Source organism: Xenopus laevis, chromosome 9_10S (genome assembly GCF_017654675.1).
Source record: "Xenopus laevis strain J_2021 chromosome 9_10S, Xenopus_laevis_v10.1, whole genome shotgun sequence".
NCBI lineage: Eukaryota > Metazoa > Chordata > Amphibia > Anura > Pipidae > Xenopus > Xenopus laevis.
The window spans coordinates 76,193,314-76,212,550 of NC_054388.1; the positions used below are offsets into that span (position 1 = coordinate 76,193,314).

The 19,237-nt window shown below is 37.7% G+C and overlaps 1 protein-coding gene across 13 annotated transcripts in view; it reads right to left on the reverse strand.

Moving 5' to 3' along the window:
- The window catches only part of map2.S (microtubule associated protein 2 S homeolog), a 133,589-nt gene that overhangs the window by 5,005 nt on the left and 109,347 nt on the right, over positions 1 to 19,237 (reverse strand). For 8 of the 13 annotated variants that reach the window (XM_041577638.1, XM_041577637.1, XM_041577639.1 and 5 more), the window contains 7 exons: positions 18,985 to 19,119; positions 14,984 to 15,039; positions 10,939 to 11,083; positions 8,988 to 9,325; positions 3,748 to 3,840; positions 2,426 to 2,507; positions 1,489 to 1,601 (listed from right to left, as the gene is read on the reverse strand). In XM_041577638.1, coding sequence (XP_041433572.1) covers positions 1,489 to 1,601; positions 2,426 to 2,507; positions 3,748 to 3,840; positions 8,988 to 9,325; positions 10,939 to 11,083; positions 14,984 to 15,039; positions 18,985 to 19,119 — 962 coding nt within the window. 13 annotated transcript variants of the gene reach the window in all.

Here is a 19,237-nt window from a genome sequence, read left to right on the forward strand (position 1 = left end):
ATCAGCTCTCTGTTTACTTGAAATACAAACCTTTATTTACTTTATGCACCTTTATTGACCGTGCACCCGGGTATTATGCAGAGTGCAGAGGATCTCTTGTATTTGTCTATGTGAATTTTGTGGACACAACCTCATTGCACCCCTGCTTAATGTTTTTAAAAATTAGTGGTAAGCACAACTTTTCCTTGTTTGTTATAGTTATACAGGAGCAGTGACCAGCTCCATGTTGTAGCTCCCACCCTTCCCAGCTATAGTCAGGTGATCCCACTGGTGTCTAATAAAAGAGCAACCAAGTTTGGGAGTTTTACTTTGAAAGCAACTAGTAAGTTGCAGGTAAAACTTAGTCCCTTTGTAAAATGTATAATAAAGCAATAGAATTCTTCAGATGAAAATCATGAGAATCAGATGAAAATTGAGCATAGGACTGGGCAGATATGGGATGACTTTGGGGCAAATTCGCTAAGATCCGAAGTTTCGCCAGCTTCGCCGCACTTCCCCAGGCGTAGTTTCACCAGCGCTACGCAAATTCACTAAAATGCGAAGTTGCGCTCAGGGAGGCGAACGGTAGCAAAGTTGCACAACCGTTACTTTATCAGGCAAAGCGAGGTTACGCTAGCAATGCCTAATTTGCATATGGCGCAAAGTTAAAATATAATGGAGGTATATGATGCAGCAACTACATTACACTACACAAGCCCAGGAAACCTTTAAAGAATAAAATAAAGGTGTCCTATTGCCCTACACATGTGCCCACTGTATCGTTGAGTTGCCATATGTTAGGAAATGTAGGGGGGAAGGAGGGTACCCCCAAAAGAATTCACCCTTAAAAAAGTGAAAGATGCCAGCGTTGTTTGGGACTTAGAAAAAATGTCAGCTATTTTTGGACAAACTCCTATCTATTGTATTGAACTTCGCATGGTCTGACCCAGCGAAGTAAAGTCTGGCGCAAGTTAAATGTTCAGTAAAATGCGCAAGTTAGTGAATTAGCGTAGTTACGTCCCTTCGCCGTAACGCAACTTCGCCTGGCGTAAGGGTGTGAAGTAGCGCTAGACTACATCCACTTTGTCAGCGGATTTACACCAGCACCCGTTAGTAAATCGAAGTAACAAAATGATGCCACGCTGGCGAATTTGTGCTAGCATTAGCCGCTTCGTGCTTTAGTAAATTTGCCCCTTTGACGTAGTTGGCCAGCTTTATATATATTGCAATATATAGACAAACAATCCCTGTTTTGTTTAAAGGGTAAGGCATTTTTAGTAGCTTAAGGCACAACATGTTTCAACATCAACACTTAATATATTGATGATGGGTTGAGTTCAGAGGATCTCTTGTATTTGTGTATATATATATATATATTAATCTACACCTATAACAGGCAGGACATAACCTGTGAGTCTTTCACATTAAGTGCATTGTTTGAAGTGTTGATTGCGTGTAAATATATTTTCTAGCCTTATTTTTTTATATCTTAAAATATCTCTATCTTACCTTGATGTTGCCACCCCCTGGCATATGACTGGCATTGTCTAAAGAGCCAATTTTAGCCTGTGCTTTCTCCTTGAAATCAAGTTTTACACTTTCAATCCTCACATGTCCACCACCTGCAAATCAGTCAAATAATAGAAAAAAATTCAAGGAATTTTCAGACTTTCTCTGTAAAACACAAATAGACCCATGAAACAAGGAATGACAAAATATTGCATCTGCAGATGATCTGTACACCAGCAAATATCAATTACCACCAAATATCTTCCACCAACAATTTCTGGTGAAGTCGCAGAGAGAGTAACTGATTTTAGTGGTCTTTCAATGATTTAGTCCAGTTTATCACCTGGTATTAGACGAGATGGCTTCTTCTTTCACTTGTTCAAAAATAAGTAAGAGAACTATCAATGCAACCAACTTTTCATGACAACATCTACATTTTTGTTGTGATTTGAATTAGATTTATTCTTCCCTTCAGTAAACTGTTTTCTACAAAATTCAGAGGTCTGAAGGTTCAGCCGTGTAGGAGGGACTGGGCAGATCTTTGCTACCAACATTCACTACTAATGACTCATTCCTTCCACAAGAACACCACTTCCCCCACAATGCACTGCTCCCTGCTCAGCTTATACAATGTAAGCTCTTACTGTATCTTTTGACTCAATTAGATCCTTCAAGTGCTAGGTTAATTTGCTATGCAGCCATATATTCTTTCATATCATGTTTGTATACAAGATAGTCAGGATGAGCAATGTGGAGCATTGGAACTGAGACTACAATACATTCTTAGATGGGACAATTAGAGATACATTTCAATAAAATTATAAAAACATTTCCATAGAACTATATTTGAAAGTTGTTTGGAAGTAAACTGTTTTTGTTTACTTCCAAAAATGCTACAGTATTTTTAACGATGCTGCTGTAAGTGTCAATATCTTACCTGGTTTGTGGCGTATATTCTTCAGAGATCCACACTTGGATGTAATATGGCTAAGGTCTATCTTCTTGCTTACAATCTGGATCTGACATACACAGAAAGATAGCATTAGATGAATGCAAAAGCACAGAAGATTGAAGATGGTGAAGTATCTGCAAAAAAGTGTTAGTATTGTTACACAGAGGGAGTGAAAGTACGAAACTGAAGTGTAGCAAGCTTCCGCTAAGCATCAGGACTGTGCAGCAATTAAGGGAAGACCCAAGAAGTCTCTATCTCTGTCTGGAAAACATTAGTGAAAAAGGTTTTTATGAAAGGATCAGTCATAAGAATTCCCAGCACCTTGACCTTGAGCAAACATTGATGATTAATCAGATCAAATAAAATCAGACTTGGATAATTTTTTTTTTTTTGCTAGGACAGCACACCCATAAAACTCAATTAGTGCTCAGTTTAGAGTATGTATGATTTCTATAGGCAACTATCGTAAGAAGGGTCGGACTAGTCCTGTTCCACACAGCCGACAGCCTTCTTCTTTCCTGCTCTCCTGACCTCCATCCCCCCATGATCACAAAAAGAAATGATGCACACTGGTACACATTGGCGGGGGGGGGGGGCAGAGGGGGATTTGCAGCTGCGGAGGGGGGCAGCCCAGGTGGGTCCAGACAGTTCTGGTTGCCCGCCTGCCCTGAATGTATAGAGCAGCTCCAAACATAGGGCTGAGCTAATCATTTTTAATTTGAGGGTTTTTTTTGCAATATTTTCTCTAGCCAGCATATTTTATGAAACAAATTAAATTTGATCAAAAATGATTTATTTTTGCAAATTTGATTATTAAACAAATGTTAAAAACAAAATAGCTTGAATGTTGAAATTTCTGCTCCTGTTAAGTTCTATAGAAGTTCGCCAGGTTTTAGTTGCAGATTTTTTTCTCAACTGCTAAAAACTTAAAAATTCAACTTTAGATAAGGGCCCCATTTAAGAACACTCAAGCCTTCAGGCTGGAGGGAATTCGTCTAGTACAAACTCTTGCTTGTACGCCTTAACCAGCTTGCGAGGCCTGGTAAAAATCTAGACAACTGCTGATGTAAATGATCAGATCTTTCATATTGTTTGAATTCATAATGTTTGCACAAAAGCTACTCAGGTCAACAGAAAAGGTTTGGAAGTTCAAACAGGGAGTGAAACAATTAGAACATAAGAGACAGACCAGGAGCTGACATGTATAGTGAGTGCAGCTTAAAAGGGTAGAACCTGAAAGGAACGTTTTGAGGTAGTACCAAGGAACTGGGGGAGGAGATCCCATCACAAAGTGTGCTCTTACTTACTTGTCCTCCCCCTGCATTATGAGTGATGTTATCCTTGGAACCACAACGAGACTGAACACTTGTATAATCAATCTTCTCATTTAAGATCTTAACCTAAAAGGAATGGGAGGCAGAGTAAGTGTGCCCTTTAGCACTCCTCTATCATGTTCAATTAAAGGGATCCTCCACCCAAAAACTTGCATAGTAAAATACAATAGTAATTCTTACTGATGGGTGAATTTATTCGCCAGGCGCGGATTCGTGGTGAATTCCCGCAATTCGTCGCGAGCGAATAAATTGGCAAAACCGCAGTGAAAAGTGCAAATGTGCACCAGCGTCCAAAAAATGGACGCCAGCGTCAATAACGGACACCAGTGGCAAAAACGTGGTTTCGCGGATTTTTCGCCGTTTTGCGAATTTCGCTGGAAATTTGCAATTTTTTTGGCAAAACGCCCCAAATTCGCCCATCACTAGTAATTCTACATAACTATCAAAGGTACACTCATTACAAATATCCAGTGGTTTATAGGGTTTGTTAACCTTTGAGTCAACTTTTAGTATGATGTAGAGAATGATATTCTGAGACAATTTGCAATTGGTTTTCATTTTTTATTATTTAAGGTTTTTAAGTTATTTAGCTTTTTATTCAGCAGCTCTTCAATTTGCACTTTAAACAATCTGGTTACTAAGGGCCAAATTACCCTAGTAGCAATGCATTGATTTAAATAAGAGACTGGAATATGAATAGGAGAGGGCCTGGATAGAAAGAGGAGTAATAAAAAGTAGCAATAACAATACATTTGTAGCCTTACAGAGCATTTGGTCAGTGACGCCCATTTTAAAGCTGCAAACAGTCAGAAGAAAAAGGCAAATAAATATAAAGCTATCAAAAAATACATAATGAAAACCAATTGAAAAGTTTCTTAGAATTGGCCACTCTATAACATACTACCTTAAAGGTGAACCACCCCTTTAAAAAAGTTATTTGTAAATGTAAAGTATTTGCAACTGAAAGCAGTATCTGCCAAGCTGTTTATATTCTCTGCACCCCTGGCTCTGACTTCTGAAACAATGTAGCAAGTCAGCTGATCAACAGACCCAAAGGAGACGTGACTCCTGTTTCATTATTTTAAGAGTACTACAGTAAGAACAGCATGAGATACTGCTTTTACTCGCAGTTGTAAATGACTAATTTTTAATTTTTATCATGGAAAAAAAAGAGTTTTTGGGTGGAGGACCCCTTTAAACAAAGTTGTTTAGGGGAAACTTGCTGAATTATTGGAACAAGGTACCATAATTAAAGGGGCACTTCAGGCCCTCCTGCAACTTTACTCTCTAAGCTAAAAGAGAAACAATTCTGGTTAAATAAAATAATTTAGCATGAAAGTTATTAGAGACAGTTTTGTGTTATGTGACATGAGATCTCACTTGCCTCATTACAGAATCAGCCCTTCACTCTTTTTCTCTCTCTATTTGCTATATATCAAAAAACAAAACCAAGAAAAGGCAAAACCAAAAAACACAATTTAATGGTATGAGAAGCAATATCTCACAGTCAATTCAGCAGTTTAAAAATACATATTTTTCAAACAGCAAATTATTATATTATTATTATTTTGTAGAAACGAATATGTCACTTCAGACCTGTTCACGTCTACGGGACCTTTTTCTGGGCTGTTCATAATTTCCAGCTGATATGAGGTGAGATAAGATTAAAATCAAGTTTGCACAACGTGCCAAATACTGTTTAGTTACTGAATTTTAAGAAAGTGTTAGCTTGTGGAAATATATAGATGATTTTAATATAAACTGCTTTTAAGGTGATCTTACACAATTGAAAAGTATTGTAAAACAGCCCAAAGTTCACTGAGCACTTTGGCAATTTACATTCATAATTCTATTTAATTTCAAGTTATTAATACCAGCCAAATATCACCACTTTTTTCATGATGTTAGCAGTTTACAATTGCATCAAGCTAGCCGCTCTTAGCACCTTCAACCACAAATTTCTGGGGCTTTGACATTTACCTTAGTGAACACTAATGGAAAGCTAATGATCTATGATTGAAATTGTGTACAGACTGCTCGGGACTTGGCAATGACATCACTGAGCCGGTGCAGTGTGGTAACACCAGTGCTGATAAACAGGGAACTGCAGCTAGTACTCAACATAACATTTCATTTCCTGCTGCAAGGAGCTCAATTATGGCGTGAGTTGTAGACTGATACTACAAGCAATATGTTGTACCAAGTGTTTAAATTAAGAAGCATTTGTAAACACTGTACTGAATGCAAAACCCATATCTGTTTGTCTGTAGAAATGTATAGTTACATAGTTACATAGTTAAATCAAGTTGAAAAAATACAAAGTCCTTCAATTTCAACCCCTCCAAATGAAAACCCAGCATCCATACACACACCCCTCCCTACTCTCACATAAATTATATATACCCATATCTATACTATCTTTAGAATTTAGTATCACAATAGCCTTTGATATTATGTCTGTCCAAAAAATCATCCAAGCCATTCTTAAAGGCATTAACTGAATCAGCCATCACAACATCACCCGGCAGTGCATTCCACAACCTCACTGTCCTGACTGTGAAGAACCACCTACGTTGCTTCAAATGAAAGTTCTTTTCTTCTAGTCTAAAGGGGTGGCCTCTGGTACGGTGATCCACTTTATGGGTAAAAAGGTCCCCTGCTATTTGTCTATAATGTCCTCTAATGTACTTGTAAAGTGTAATCATGTCCTCTAACAAGCACCTTTTTTCCAGAGAAAACAACCCCAACATACAGTCTACCCTCATAATTTAAGACATCCATCCCACTAAACAGTTTAGTTGCACGTCTCTGCACTCTCTCCAGCTCATTTATATCCTTCTTAAGGACTGGAGTCCAAAACTGAACTGCATACTCCAGATGAGGCCTTACCAGGGACCTATAAAGAGGCATAATTATGTTTTCATCCCTTGAGTTAATGCCCTTTCCCTAATCCTCATAATTGCATAATCCCTTTTTTATACAAGACAGAACTTTATTTGCTTTAGTATCCACAGAATGACACTGCCCAAAATTAGACAACTTGTTATCTACAAAAACCCCAAGATCCTTCTCATTTAAGGAAACTCCCAACACACTGCCATTTGTATAACTTGCATTTATATTATTTTTGCATTTATCAACATTGAACCTCATTTTCAGATTGCTGCCCAGTTTCCCAATTTAGACAAATCACTCTGCAAAGTGGCAGCATCCTTCATGGAACCTATAATTCTGCACAATTTAGTATTATCTGCAAAAATAGAAATAGTACTTTCAATGCCCACCTCCAGGTCATTGATAAACAAGTTGAAAAGCAAGGGACCTAGTACAGAGCCCTGCGGTACTCCACTAACAACCCTGGTCCAATTAGAAAACGTTCCATTTACCACCACTCTTTGTAGTCTATCTTTTAGCCAGTTCTCTATCCAGGTACAAATACTATGTTCCAGGCCAACATTCCTTATTTTAACCAGCAACCTTTTGTGTGGCACTGTATCAAATGCTTTAGCAAATATAAGTAAATCATATCCACTGCCATCCCAGAATCGAGGTCCCCGATTCTGGGATTTAATAATTGATTTTGCTAGACTAACTTAATTTCTTTTTACCTTCTCATAAAAAGAAATTAAGTTAGTCTGGCAAGATCTATTATTAAATAAGTCAAATCAGCTGGACTTGCTGTGTTTTTTTTCTTAAAGACATTTCACCAGTCATCCAAATGGCTTTCTCAATTCAGAATAACTTGTAAATACGATCTTTCAGGAATATATCCTCTGGAATGTTGCTCCAATCAGCATAATCAATTTATCATAATCCACAAGGATGTCATGAAGTTAGATGTTGATTGTATTAGCATGATTGGAGCTTTGAGGTGTTATTAAACCTTCCAGGGAGAGGCGTCAAAGCATTGTATGTGGCAGACAATAGATGTCTCAACCCCCCCCCCCAGTTTTTACGTATACATATTTACATACGGCTTCTTTAACACCTCTTTGAACCAATTGCTCTCCTGGTCTAGAATCTGAACTTGACAGTCTTCAAACGTGTCCTTTTTCTTTTAGATGTAGGTACACAGCTGAGTTCTGACCAGAGGAGCTGGCTCGTCTGTGCTGCGCCATACGCTGGTGTAACTGTTTGGTATGGTCAGCTGTGTACCTACATCTAAAAGAAAAAGGACACGTTTGAAGACTGCCAAGTCCAGATTTAAGACCAACAGAGTGACTAGTTCAAAAGAGGTGTTAAAGAAGCCATATATGTAAAAGATGAAAAACCAAGTTTGAATAGAGGCTGGGGGAGGGGGGTGAGACATCTATTGTCTGCCACATACAATGCTGTTTTGGCACCTCTACCTTGAAGGTTTAAGAATACTTCAAAACTCCAATCATGCTAATACAATAAACATCTAACTTCATGACATCCTTGCTGGTTATGATAAACAGATTATGATGATTGGAGCAACATTCCAGAGGATATGTTCCCAAAAGATCTTATTTACAAATTATTCTGAATTGAGAAAGCCAGATGGATGACTGGTGAAACATCTTCAAGAAAGAAACACAGCAAGTCCAGTTAATTTGACTTTATTCTACAGATATACCATGACCTGGATTAATGAGAATTTTCACAAACTATATCTCTGTGGTATGGGTATTTGATCCTACAGTGGCGGCATGGCATAGATCAAAGTAAAAACTGGAAACCTAAATCTATGGAGTTGGCATGATGATACTACAGAGTTATCATCAAAGAGTTGCAATCTACTAAACCTAAAGGGGGTTATGTATTAATCTCCAAATTTTTCTGTTCGGATTTTAAAAGGGGAAAATACAATTTTTTTGGAGGGATTTTTTTGGTATTTATTAAAGTTTCATGGTGTTAAAAGTACAATGAAAAAGTACTCCAATTCAGACCTGCCGAGAACATGTAAAAGTCAATGGCAGATGTCCTGTTAACAAGTTTCTAAATTGCACTGGGTTTCCAGAAAAATTTTAGCTTTTGGACTATTTTAGTAGGTTTTGAACGCAAAATCCGAAAAAAATCGTAGGATGCAATGTTTTTTCCAATCTTACACTTTTTCCGAAACAAAAAAAATGTGTGAAAATTTGGTCTAAGTAGTTTTCAGAAAATAGTGAGAATTTTGATAAATAACCCCTAAGTGTTATATATACATGATTTCTGTAATATTATTGTAATAAGCAATAGTGAGTCCTCACCTGACCACCCTTTGGCTGGTATTTTATGTTGTCTGTTGATCCGACTTTGGACCTTATATTTTTTAGATCTGGCAGAGGCTGATGAAAAATTCGGATTTGTTTTAGTGTTGAAGGAGATTTTGGAGGAGTGCGAAGCACGGCCACTTTCTTTTCAGAGAACAACCTGGCAGATTTGGGTGTTCCAGGAGTACGTGGTGTGCGTGAGTAGCTGGGTGTGCCTGGTGTGCCAGGAGTTCTAGAGGCATAACTGGGTGGTGTCCCAGGAGTAATAGCAGTTGATCCAGGTGTTGTAGGTGTTGAGGTGCCACTCTTTCCTGTTCGACTCCAAGGTTCAGACCCTAAACACAAATTAGAATTATACATTAAAAAGTAAGAACTGTAACTGCAATGAACTAAACTGGTACTAAAGTATGAGCAACTCCTGTATCCTGGGAAGATTAAAAAATGTTCACTGCCAGAATTCCCACATACAAAAAAAAAATACACGTATGATTTTAACCTGGTGTGCAAGAAGTTTTTTGTTTCTGTGTCTCTTTGGAATTCTTCTGTATATACTATGGCTCCCTTTAATTGTTTTCTGATAAAGTTGTCCATAGTATGTGTTTGGACATCACAGGGATCTTAGATTGTAAGCTCCACTCCAGGATAATGACTAATGTGAATGATAAATCATCTCTGTACATTTCTGTCGTCTTTACATCACCACATAACTTAATGCCAAACTGACACCTATAGCTTGGCCACATGCTATCTATAGTACAAAGGGAAAATAATGCACAGTGCACCAAAATTCAGGTCCCACTCCATAGCTATTCGACATAATGAAAAAAGCCCAAATTTGCACCTGGTCAGTTACCCATGCCAACAAATGAGTAGTTAATAGTAATGGACGAATTTATTTGGCAGGCATAGATTTGTGGCGAATATCCGCGTTTCATTGCCCGCAAATGTTTTTGTGAAACTGCAGCAAAAATGTGCAGCATCAAAACAAAATTGGCATGCGTCAAAATTGTTGCACGCACAAAAATTGATGCATGTCAAAATTATTTCGGACACCTATCGCCTTTAATGCCTTTGGACAAAATAGTAGTGCATATAAAAATTGGCACTAGCATCAAAATTTTGTGCATCATAATTAATTTGACGGCCATTGACTTCAATGCGTTTTGCAATTTTTTTGCCATTTCGCGAATTTTTCAGCAAATCAGGACAGATTCGCCCATCAGTAGTAGTTCACAAAGACCAGTCAACTAACTGCCAAGCTATAGATTTGCCCAGGGTTAGTAAATAGTGTTAGTATGCTATTTCTATAAAGTCAATGCTCAGCATGACTCTGTCCTGCCCTGTTATAGCCCCAAACAACCTACATTTTTGGCATATTATTCGGTCAGAATGATCACGACACATTTAGCTTTAAAGAAGTCTTTATTTAAGGCCTTGCAGAAATGGTGTTACTGCACCTTGTATTAATTGAATAGAACCGAGTAAGAAAACAGGAGAGTTAAACACTGCAGACTTAAACTAATGCTAGGTGTAACACAATATGGCTCATTTATTTTCTGTTATTTATATAGTGCCAACACACAGTGCTTTACAGATAATATACATCATTCACTGCCCCAGAGGAACTTATCCCTATCACATTTAGACACACTATGGTCAATTTAATCAGAAGATAATTAAAATGTCTGTTTGTTTTTTGAAGTGTAGGAAGAAACCAAAGTACAAAGAGGAAACCCATGCAGACAGAGGAAGAAAAAACAAACACCTGGCAGAGAGTGTCCTTGCTGAGATTGAACTCAGGACCCCAAGGCAAAAATGTAACCCACTGAGCCACTCTCATGCAGCTGAACCCTGGGCTCACTTCAGATGCTTGGAGGCATCTGAATAGCCATGTTTCTTGTATGCAGTACAGGCATGAAGCCAACTTCTGCTTCCACCTGGTACTTACTTGTGGTGCGTCGCACTGAGGAAGAGACAGATGTGCTGGTGGAAAAGGAATTATCTTCTTTGTCTGTATACACTTTCCTGATTGGATGAATGGAGGAAGGTCTTGGCAAGGATGATCGTTTCTCTGGGCTTTTGGAAACCCCATCCTAGACAATAAAATACAAAGCTCAAGGTTAAGTTATAACAAAAATTGTGACAAATTCTAAGAGATTTTGAGGCAACATTTTAAACAGTTGCTGCAACCTTCTATATAACAGAAATTTTAAGGGGTCAGATATGATTGCACTAAAATGGATACAATGGACTGCACATATTAGCACAATTCAAATGCTCCTGCACACTGCACTTTCACATGATTAACTGTGTCCATCCTGTCTCTCCTGATGAATAGTATGCACTTACTGATGCTGAGGAACCCTGGAGCTACCACCACCCTGGGACCTGGTGAGTTCCTAGAAAGTAACACCAATGCACGCACCAGACTTGCAGCTAGTGAATCAGCCATTATGAACACATGCGCAGCTGCAGCAGACACAACTTAAAGTGTAGCTATGATGACTTGAAATTATGGGAAAAACACTGGGATCCTTAGAAAACCTCATCCCAGAGTGATACTAAAAATGTAGTTATCACAATTGTGTCCAGTGTTAAAAATGTAAATACCGGGTTGGACAAGGAATATACTGTATAATATGTAACTGTATTTATACAATGCAAAAAGATGCCAAAATGGAAGAATCTTAAGTCTAGTTGATTTCTAAAAGAAACTATAAAAGATGCTTTCTCCAGTACAATTTCTTAAGCATTTGCTATTTGCTTCCCTCTATTGTTCCAAATTACCTGAAGGCTAAGTGCAATTCTGAAGTACTTCATTAGTCAGTGTTTTTTTCTGGCATTGTTCGAAAATAAAATCTCAAAGTAAAATAATGACTGGTGCTATATTCCTTACTCAATACTTCATTTACTCTCTTTTATGTGTGTCGGTGAAAAACAGCCTTGATTTATGGAATGAAAATAGCATACTATATAACCAGCTACTGTTTTATTGAAGTGCCACTTTTATTAGCTGCTAGATGATTTTGCACTGCACTTTACATCTTACATCCCCTTTCCCCTTCTCTTAACAAAGCTGAATATTAGCTATATTAGCATGATGACTAACCTTGAACTACAATACAAAATGGGCTAGGTGTAGTCCATCTTTTGTTCCCTGCTCCCTTGCAGCTGTCCAAGAACAAGTGGAAGCGCAGAATAGTTGAAATTATTATTTTATTATACTTTGTGTAAAATCGGTCCTGGACCAACGCAAGGGACCTGCGAACTTACAGAAGCTGTTGGCAAATAAATTAATACCTGCCAGTCATTTATACCTTCCATTATATATATATATATATATATATATATATATATAGTTTTCCAAGGAAGCCTTATTTATCAGCATATGTTTTAAATTATACTTTTATTTAAGCTCTTGTTGTGCGATACTACTGTGTGCGTCTGGTTCCAAGACAAGGAATCTAAGGAAGCAGAGGAGACGTGAACTTCCTGCAGTGGTTGACCAAATTTCAACCAAAACCCGCCCAACTGGCGGTGAACTACAGGTTTCGGGTCAATCTGCACATCACTACTCCCTATGTATCCAAATATTAATTCAGACAAAGGTCAGTGTTAAATTCCCACACATATGAGAGTTATACATTTAGACAAAATTTAATTCTGAATTTACATTCAAAATGAGTGTTGTTCAGTACAAACGTCCCACTCAAAAGAAAGAGTTGTACTTGTACTCATTCGCATTCAGTGCAAAACTATCTGAAAGCATTCAGATTCATTTAATTTACTGAATAACAAATTCTACAATGAAATTGTGTTCTCTTTGTTACTGTCAGGTTGAGCCACAGGTGAGTAACTGGCAAGTTGGATCCTAAATGCTGAGTAACACAGATAACACACTAACGGAGTTTGATGAGAAGCACAAGTCATGTTAATGGAGAAACTATTTATTAATGATAAACAGGAAGATGCCAAGATTCAGAGCAATACTCAAGTCCTTATACCAAGCCAGAGATCAGGTGGCAACAATGTACCTATAACAGGCTGAAGTCGGAGGCTGGCTGAAGACAGAGGGTAGTCCAGTAAACAAGTCAAATACTAGGGGATCCAACTGAATTCAGGTTTGGGGAACTGGAGTGGAGGAACAAGTAAGGAACAGAGAACCAGGCAGGAATATGGGCAGGGATTAGGCAGGGACACGGCCAGGGAAATCCAAGGACAACTAAATTGGCTTAAATGATCGAGCAACCGGGAGTTACTTGAATCCCTTGTTGACCCATGTCAACTCTGAAAACCCCCAGTGGAAGAGAAGGTTAATTGAGGCATAGTTCATCATGCACAGGATTAGATTCCCAGTGGACCCTGACATGACATGATCTACATGAGTCTATCAGTCTTAATCCTTATAACCTGAAACCACCAACACACATAGAAGCATATTTATTATGCTGCGTATAAAACAGCGGGATAGTACACCACACATTGGCAGGCTTCACCTTGGTAAAAATGACTTAAAAAACGACGTAAAATTTTTACGAGTTTTTTCTTAGAGTGACTTCTGCCGGAAGCAATGTAAAATTATAATCTGCCATTCACATGGTGTAAAATTACACACACCATGCCCTATTTTACACAGCTTTCTTTATGGTTTTCGGTTTACACAGCATAATAAATATGTCAGTTATTCCACTATTTCAGCTATAAATGTATAGGATGTTGAACCTGCAGTTACCAATTACTAACTGACTGTTAAGGGGGTTATTTAGCAAAGTCCGAATTTATCTCAATATTTTCTGCTACAAACTCTGATCAAATCCCCTCGGGCTTTTTACGCTTATTTATTATTATATTTTCCTGAAAATTTGCTTTGCGGGAAAAAAATCCGTATTTTTCTGACTTTTTCATCCGATTTTCACGATTTTTTCGTAATTGTCACCGAAAGCTCCAAAAAACTTCTGGCTATTGCCCGAAATCCAGCGCACATCAAAAAATCATTGGGACTTCTCCCATATATTAATATGCAACCTAGACAGGTCTGAGATGCCAGATTTTCAGATTCTGACTTTTCCATCCTTGGGGTTTAATAAATTCCGGAAAATTTGTAATTTTTTAAAAGTTTTTATCAGGTTGTGGATTTAAGGTGGACTATTTATTATTTGTGGAAGTTCTTGCTGCTGCATGCATTTCAAATACAACAAATAATTAACAGAATAAATATCTGCTCTTGTACAGCAATGGTGTATACTTCTACACTGCGCACAAAGTCTTTTTGGTCTTTTATGTGGCTGCCAAATAACACTTTCAGGAAAATTAAGCCTTGCCTTTAAACGTCTCTTGTTGAATTCACTATTCTTATTGTAGGCCTTTTTCTCTTTCGTATACCAAAGATACATAGGATGATTAACAAATTCATTATTCTGGTACAGGGGCATTTTTTATTTTTGCCTGCCCTGTGAAAGACACTTTGGGGCAGATTTCAAGATTTCAGATATCAAGGGTCGAAGTGAAAATGTGAAGTAAAAAAATTCGAATTGCAAACTATTTTTGTGTACTTCGACTATCGAATTGGTCAAAATTCAATTTGAATTTGAAAAAATTCTGTCTGTCTCTTTAAAACTTTGACCGACCAATCGCCATCTAAAACATGCAGAATTGCTGTTTTAGTCTATGGGGGATCTCCTAGAACCTATTTGGAGTCATTTGGTGGGCTTTGAAATATCGAAGTTTGGGGCAAGTCCTTCGATTCAAATCAAATGCGCTAAAATTTTGATTAGAACGATTTAAATACAGCCTATTCACCCAAAGTTAAAAACGTAGATTTTTTAAATAAATTCCGATTGGTCTTTTTTTGTCCGAATTTCTAAATTTCATACATTAAAATGCACACAAAGACACACTCTCATTCTCATTTAGGCTATCTCTACTGTAAGTACAAACTACCTGGGGAATTAACCAAGTTTTTTTAATGCAAGCATCGCATCTCTTATACTCACCACAATTCGGTCTCTGGGATGTCGGTGGGCACTAGAGGCCTGTTGTGATTCTCCCCCTACAGGTACGCATGCAGGAGAAAAAGGAAAGGAAAAACTGAATAGTTATATCCAGTGAGAGCCATGCAGTAATAGACAGATCTTTCTCCTGTTTATACCCCACTGATGACAGATTCAGGCATGTCATAGGCTAGGGCTTCTAATACGTTTTCTTACTAAACATTACCTGATTTTGCTACAAAATGAAGCTTGGTGACGATTTATTTTGCCCAACACATTTTCTTATTTATATTTGATTTTTTTACCCTTTGATTACCAATCCCTGTTTGAACAAAAATGATCACTTTTGCACCGTTTTAAATATTTTGTGCAAAACTGCGCTGGTCACTAATGCACAATGTAAGTCACTCATTAAGGATTTAAACGACATGACCAAAAAGAAAAACAATGCACACATTCGGATTCCATTATTGCTGCCTGAAAACAACCCCCAACCTTTAGATTCCACTAGAAACAATTACTAGACAAGGTCAAAGTTAAGTCTGTATTTCACCAGATCTTGTTTTTAGTGAGCACCAGTGTTGGACTGGGACACCAGGGGCCCACCCAAAAACCTTGGACCAGGGGCCCACTCTCAGTAATATTATTCTTCCTTTCCTCACTCAACCTCTATGCTCCTAGTCTTTTCTTTACATACTATAATCCATTATTCCATCTATTTAGTCTCTTTTTCTCAAATAAATAGGGAATGAGCATGAAATAGGCCAAATGTTTAGCAGCATGAGGACCCACTGACACCTGAGCCCACCAGGACTTTTCCTGGTATCCCAGTTGGGCCAGTCCGACACTGGTGAGCACATACACTTTTCCTCTCAAACTGCACAATTTCAAATGAAAAACAATAAAAACGATTATAAATTATTTATTCTTCATATGGCCTGGAACAAACACACTAAAACAACTTAATACAAATCCTGCAATCTGTAGCGTAGAGTGAGTTTTATTCCCAGGCATTAATACTGGAAGCATATTTCCCATATAGACATGCTAGCATTGTATCTAAATACCTGCAATGTTTTGTGTGAACAAATATTTTAATTCTGTTTCATCATATCTGAGAAAGTATGAATGCAAAATGTATATAAGGAGACCTTTACCATTGTTTATACAATATATGATCAATTAATTTTTTTCTACCAATTCAAAAACAAAGCTTATGATTGAAAATGGGATGAGTCCACAATACAATGAGCAATACAGTTATTTGCCCTCCTTTCCAACGCAATTGAAACTCAGTAGCAGGAACATGCCTTGGCACCCCCTGACAGAGACAGAAATAATTTGGCACACCAGAGAGATTGAACAACGCTGCTCTATAATACATACAACTGAGGCACTCAACACACTCTCTTACAGCTTGTGAAGTGAAGGCTGTAATTAACTATCACAGATCTGGTCATAAGTGTTAACAGTCCAGGCAGGGAGTTTTAAAGGGTGGTTCACTTTTATGTTAACTTTCAGTATGTTAGAGAATGGTAAATTTTACAACTTTTAAATTGGTCATCGTTATTTCTAGTTTATATAGTTTTGTAATTATTTGCCTTCTTCTTCTGACTCTTTTCAACTTTCAGATGGGGGTCCCTGAAAATCTAAAAAACAAATCCACTGTAAAGTTACAAATGTATTGTTATTGCTACTTTTTATTACTCATTTTTCTATTCAGGTCCTCTCATATTCATATTCCAGTTTCTTCTTCAATTTAATGCAAGGTTTTTAGGATAATTTGCATCCAGATTGCTGAAATTGCAAATAGAAAGCTAAATAGGTTAACTCAAAGGCAAACAACCCCTTTAAGGGCAGGGGCCAGATTCGGGGAGATTTAGTCGCCCGGCAACTAATCGCCTCTTCTGCAGGGCGACAATCTCCCCAAACTACTATCCCCCTGCCTTCCGCCTGCTAAAATGAAAAATTGCCTGCGTCAATGCACTCGCGGCGCTTCGATTTCCGAAGTCGCTTGAAGTTTCCTGGTGAGGCAATTCGGCCGACTTTGGAAATTGAAGCGCTGCGAGTGCCATTGCGCTGCTGTTTTCTCATTAAGGCAGGGGAAGGCAGTTCGGGGAGATTGTCGTCAGGCCCTGCCCTAAGAATGAAGTGTTTAGTAGAGACGTTCATAACTACTGCAATGCCAATAAACCCAAGACATGGGTGAACATTCATATCTCATCTCAGTACCAGTTACAGGTGTTTTATTCAGATCTTTGTTTTCATTATTCAAAAACCAGAAATACTAACTGCTAATTTGTTTCTTGTGGACCTGATATCCAGAATGTTATGGACCTGGGGTTTTCCCAGATAACAGATCTTTCCGTAATCTGGATTTTCATACCCTAAATCTACTAGAAAATCATGTAAAAATTAAATATTTAAATATAATTAAATATTTGTCTCCAATATGAATTAATTGTATCTTAGTTTGGATCAAGTACAGTGTACTGTTTTATTGTTACAGAGAAAAGGGAAATCATTTTAAAATATATTGGATTATTTGGATAAAATGTAGTCTGTGGGAGATGGCCATTCCGTAATTTGGAGCTTTCTGGATAATGGGTTTCTGGATAACAGATCCCATACCTGTACCAGATATCTTATACTCAGATACTTATCATGGCCCCAGGAGTTTTGGCTGGTTAGTTATTTTTTCTATGCCTTAACAATAATTGGCAGTCATATACCTTCTTACACAATATTTGTATTGTATACACCAAATGCAAAGTACCAAATTCAATGCACTTAGAACAAAGAATTTTAAGCCTCTTGGGTTTGGTATTAGATGGCTCCATACAGGTAAAGGTATTACTGGTAATTTGCCTAGACTTGATGCCACCTGACACCCTTAACTTTTCATAATATGGATGCACATGTTGCAATGCATAGAACCACAATGCATAATTATGCCATTCCCATATGAAGCTCATTACATGGTTGTATATATAAATTAAAGCCTGGAAAGTACCAGGAGCATCCAGGACAGCAATTAAACATACATGATATATTAAAAGGTTTGACTAATACACCTTCAATTACTGCTTTCTGCAACCCTAGGGATAGTAACCATCTAGCGTTCAGGGTGGAGCCAATGGTTAAAACAAAAGTTCAATGTATACAGTTACAAGTATTCTAACTTTTTTTTTATTTGAAAAGATCAAAAAATGGACCTTTCCATGATTTCTTGATGACAATGGTATCTGCCTCCCCCCCCCCGCCAGCATGCATCATCCTGATTACAGCAGCAAAATAGCGCCTAGTGCTAAAAGTATGCCAATGGTTCATCACTGTGAGCAATGCAACACTACTAATCATTTTAAACTAACCCAAGCATACCATTTTAAAAGAGATCTATTTAAATGAATACTACACAAATGCCTTGGAGAGTACAGAACTGTTACCTGAAAATATGAGAATAAAATAATTAAAAAATGTAATAGCTCAAAAGACCAACACTGAAAAACATTACTGACCCCCTTCAATGACCAAATGTAGATTGAAACATAATGTATATAAAATGCATGAGACAGAAGTAATTCAATGGAAATGTGTACCATGGCTGCAATCGGTCATGATGTTTCCACCAAAACAGAGACATGGATATACAAACTTCTAAGAAAGCACTAAGTCACTATGCCAAGATACAACCAATGCAATCTTATGGCTCTCGCAAGCGAATGTGATCATGATGTCTGCAAAGAAATGAACAAGAATCCATAAATAAACAAACAAATAGCACAGGAAAATAAAGAATAGCTAAGATGAAAATAATGTAGTAAGGCTCTGACATGGGATAGTCATTTGTTTGAAGCCTGAAAAGAAATTCCAATAAAAAAATAAATGAGAAAAAAGAGAAATAACTCTGCAGAGATGAGGTTTGTAAGCAACGCAACATGAAAACCAACCAAAACATGTTTGCCAGCCACATTTGCAAATATAATCATGAACTGAGCAGTCACCTGCCGGCTTCCTCCGGACGCAGGACAGATGAGTGGGTCTAGACTGTCTGACAGCGGGTTTTAAAATTATTTTCCTTGAAGGGGAGTGGGGCTGAACATCTGTTTTTTTAGTGGTTTCAGCTTTCTTAAGTACTGCTACAGCCAGGGAAAAGAAGAAAACAAACAGGGAGAGAAAAAGAGGACATGGTCAGGGGTAAAACATTTTGATATATTACAGACAAATATACACAATATTTGCAGGAACAGAACAGTT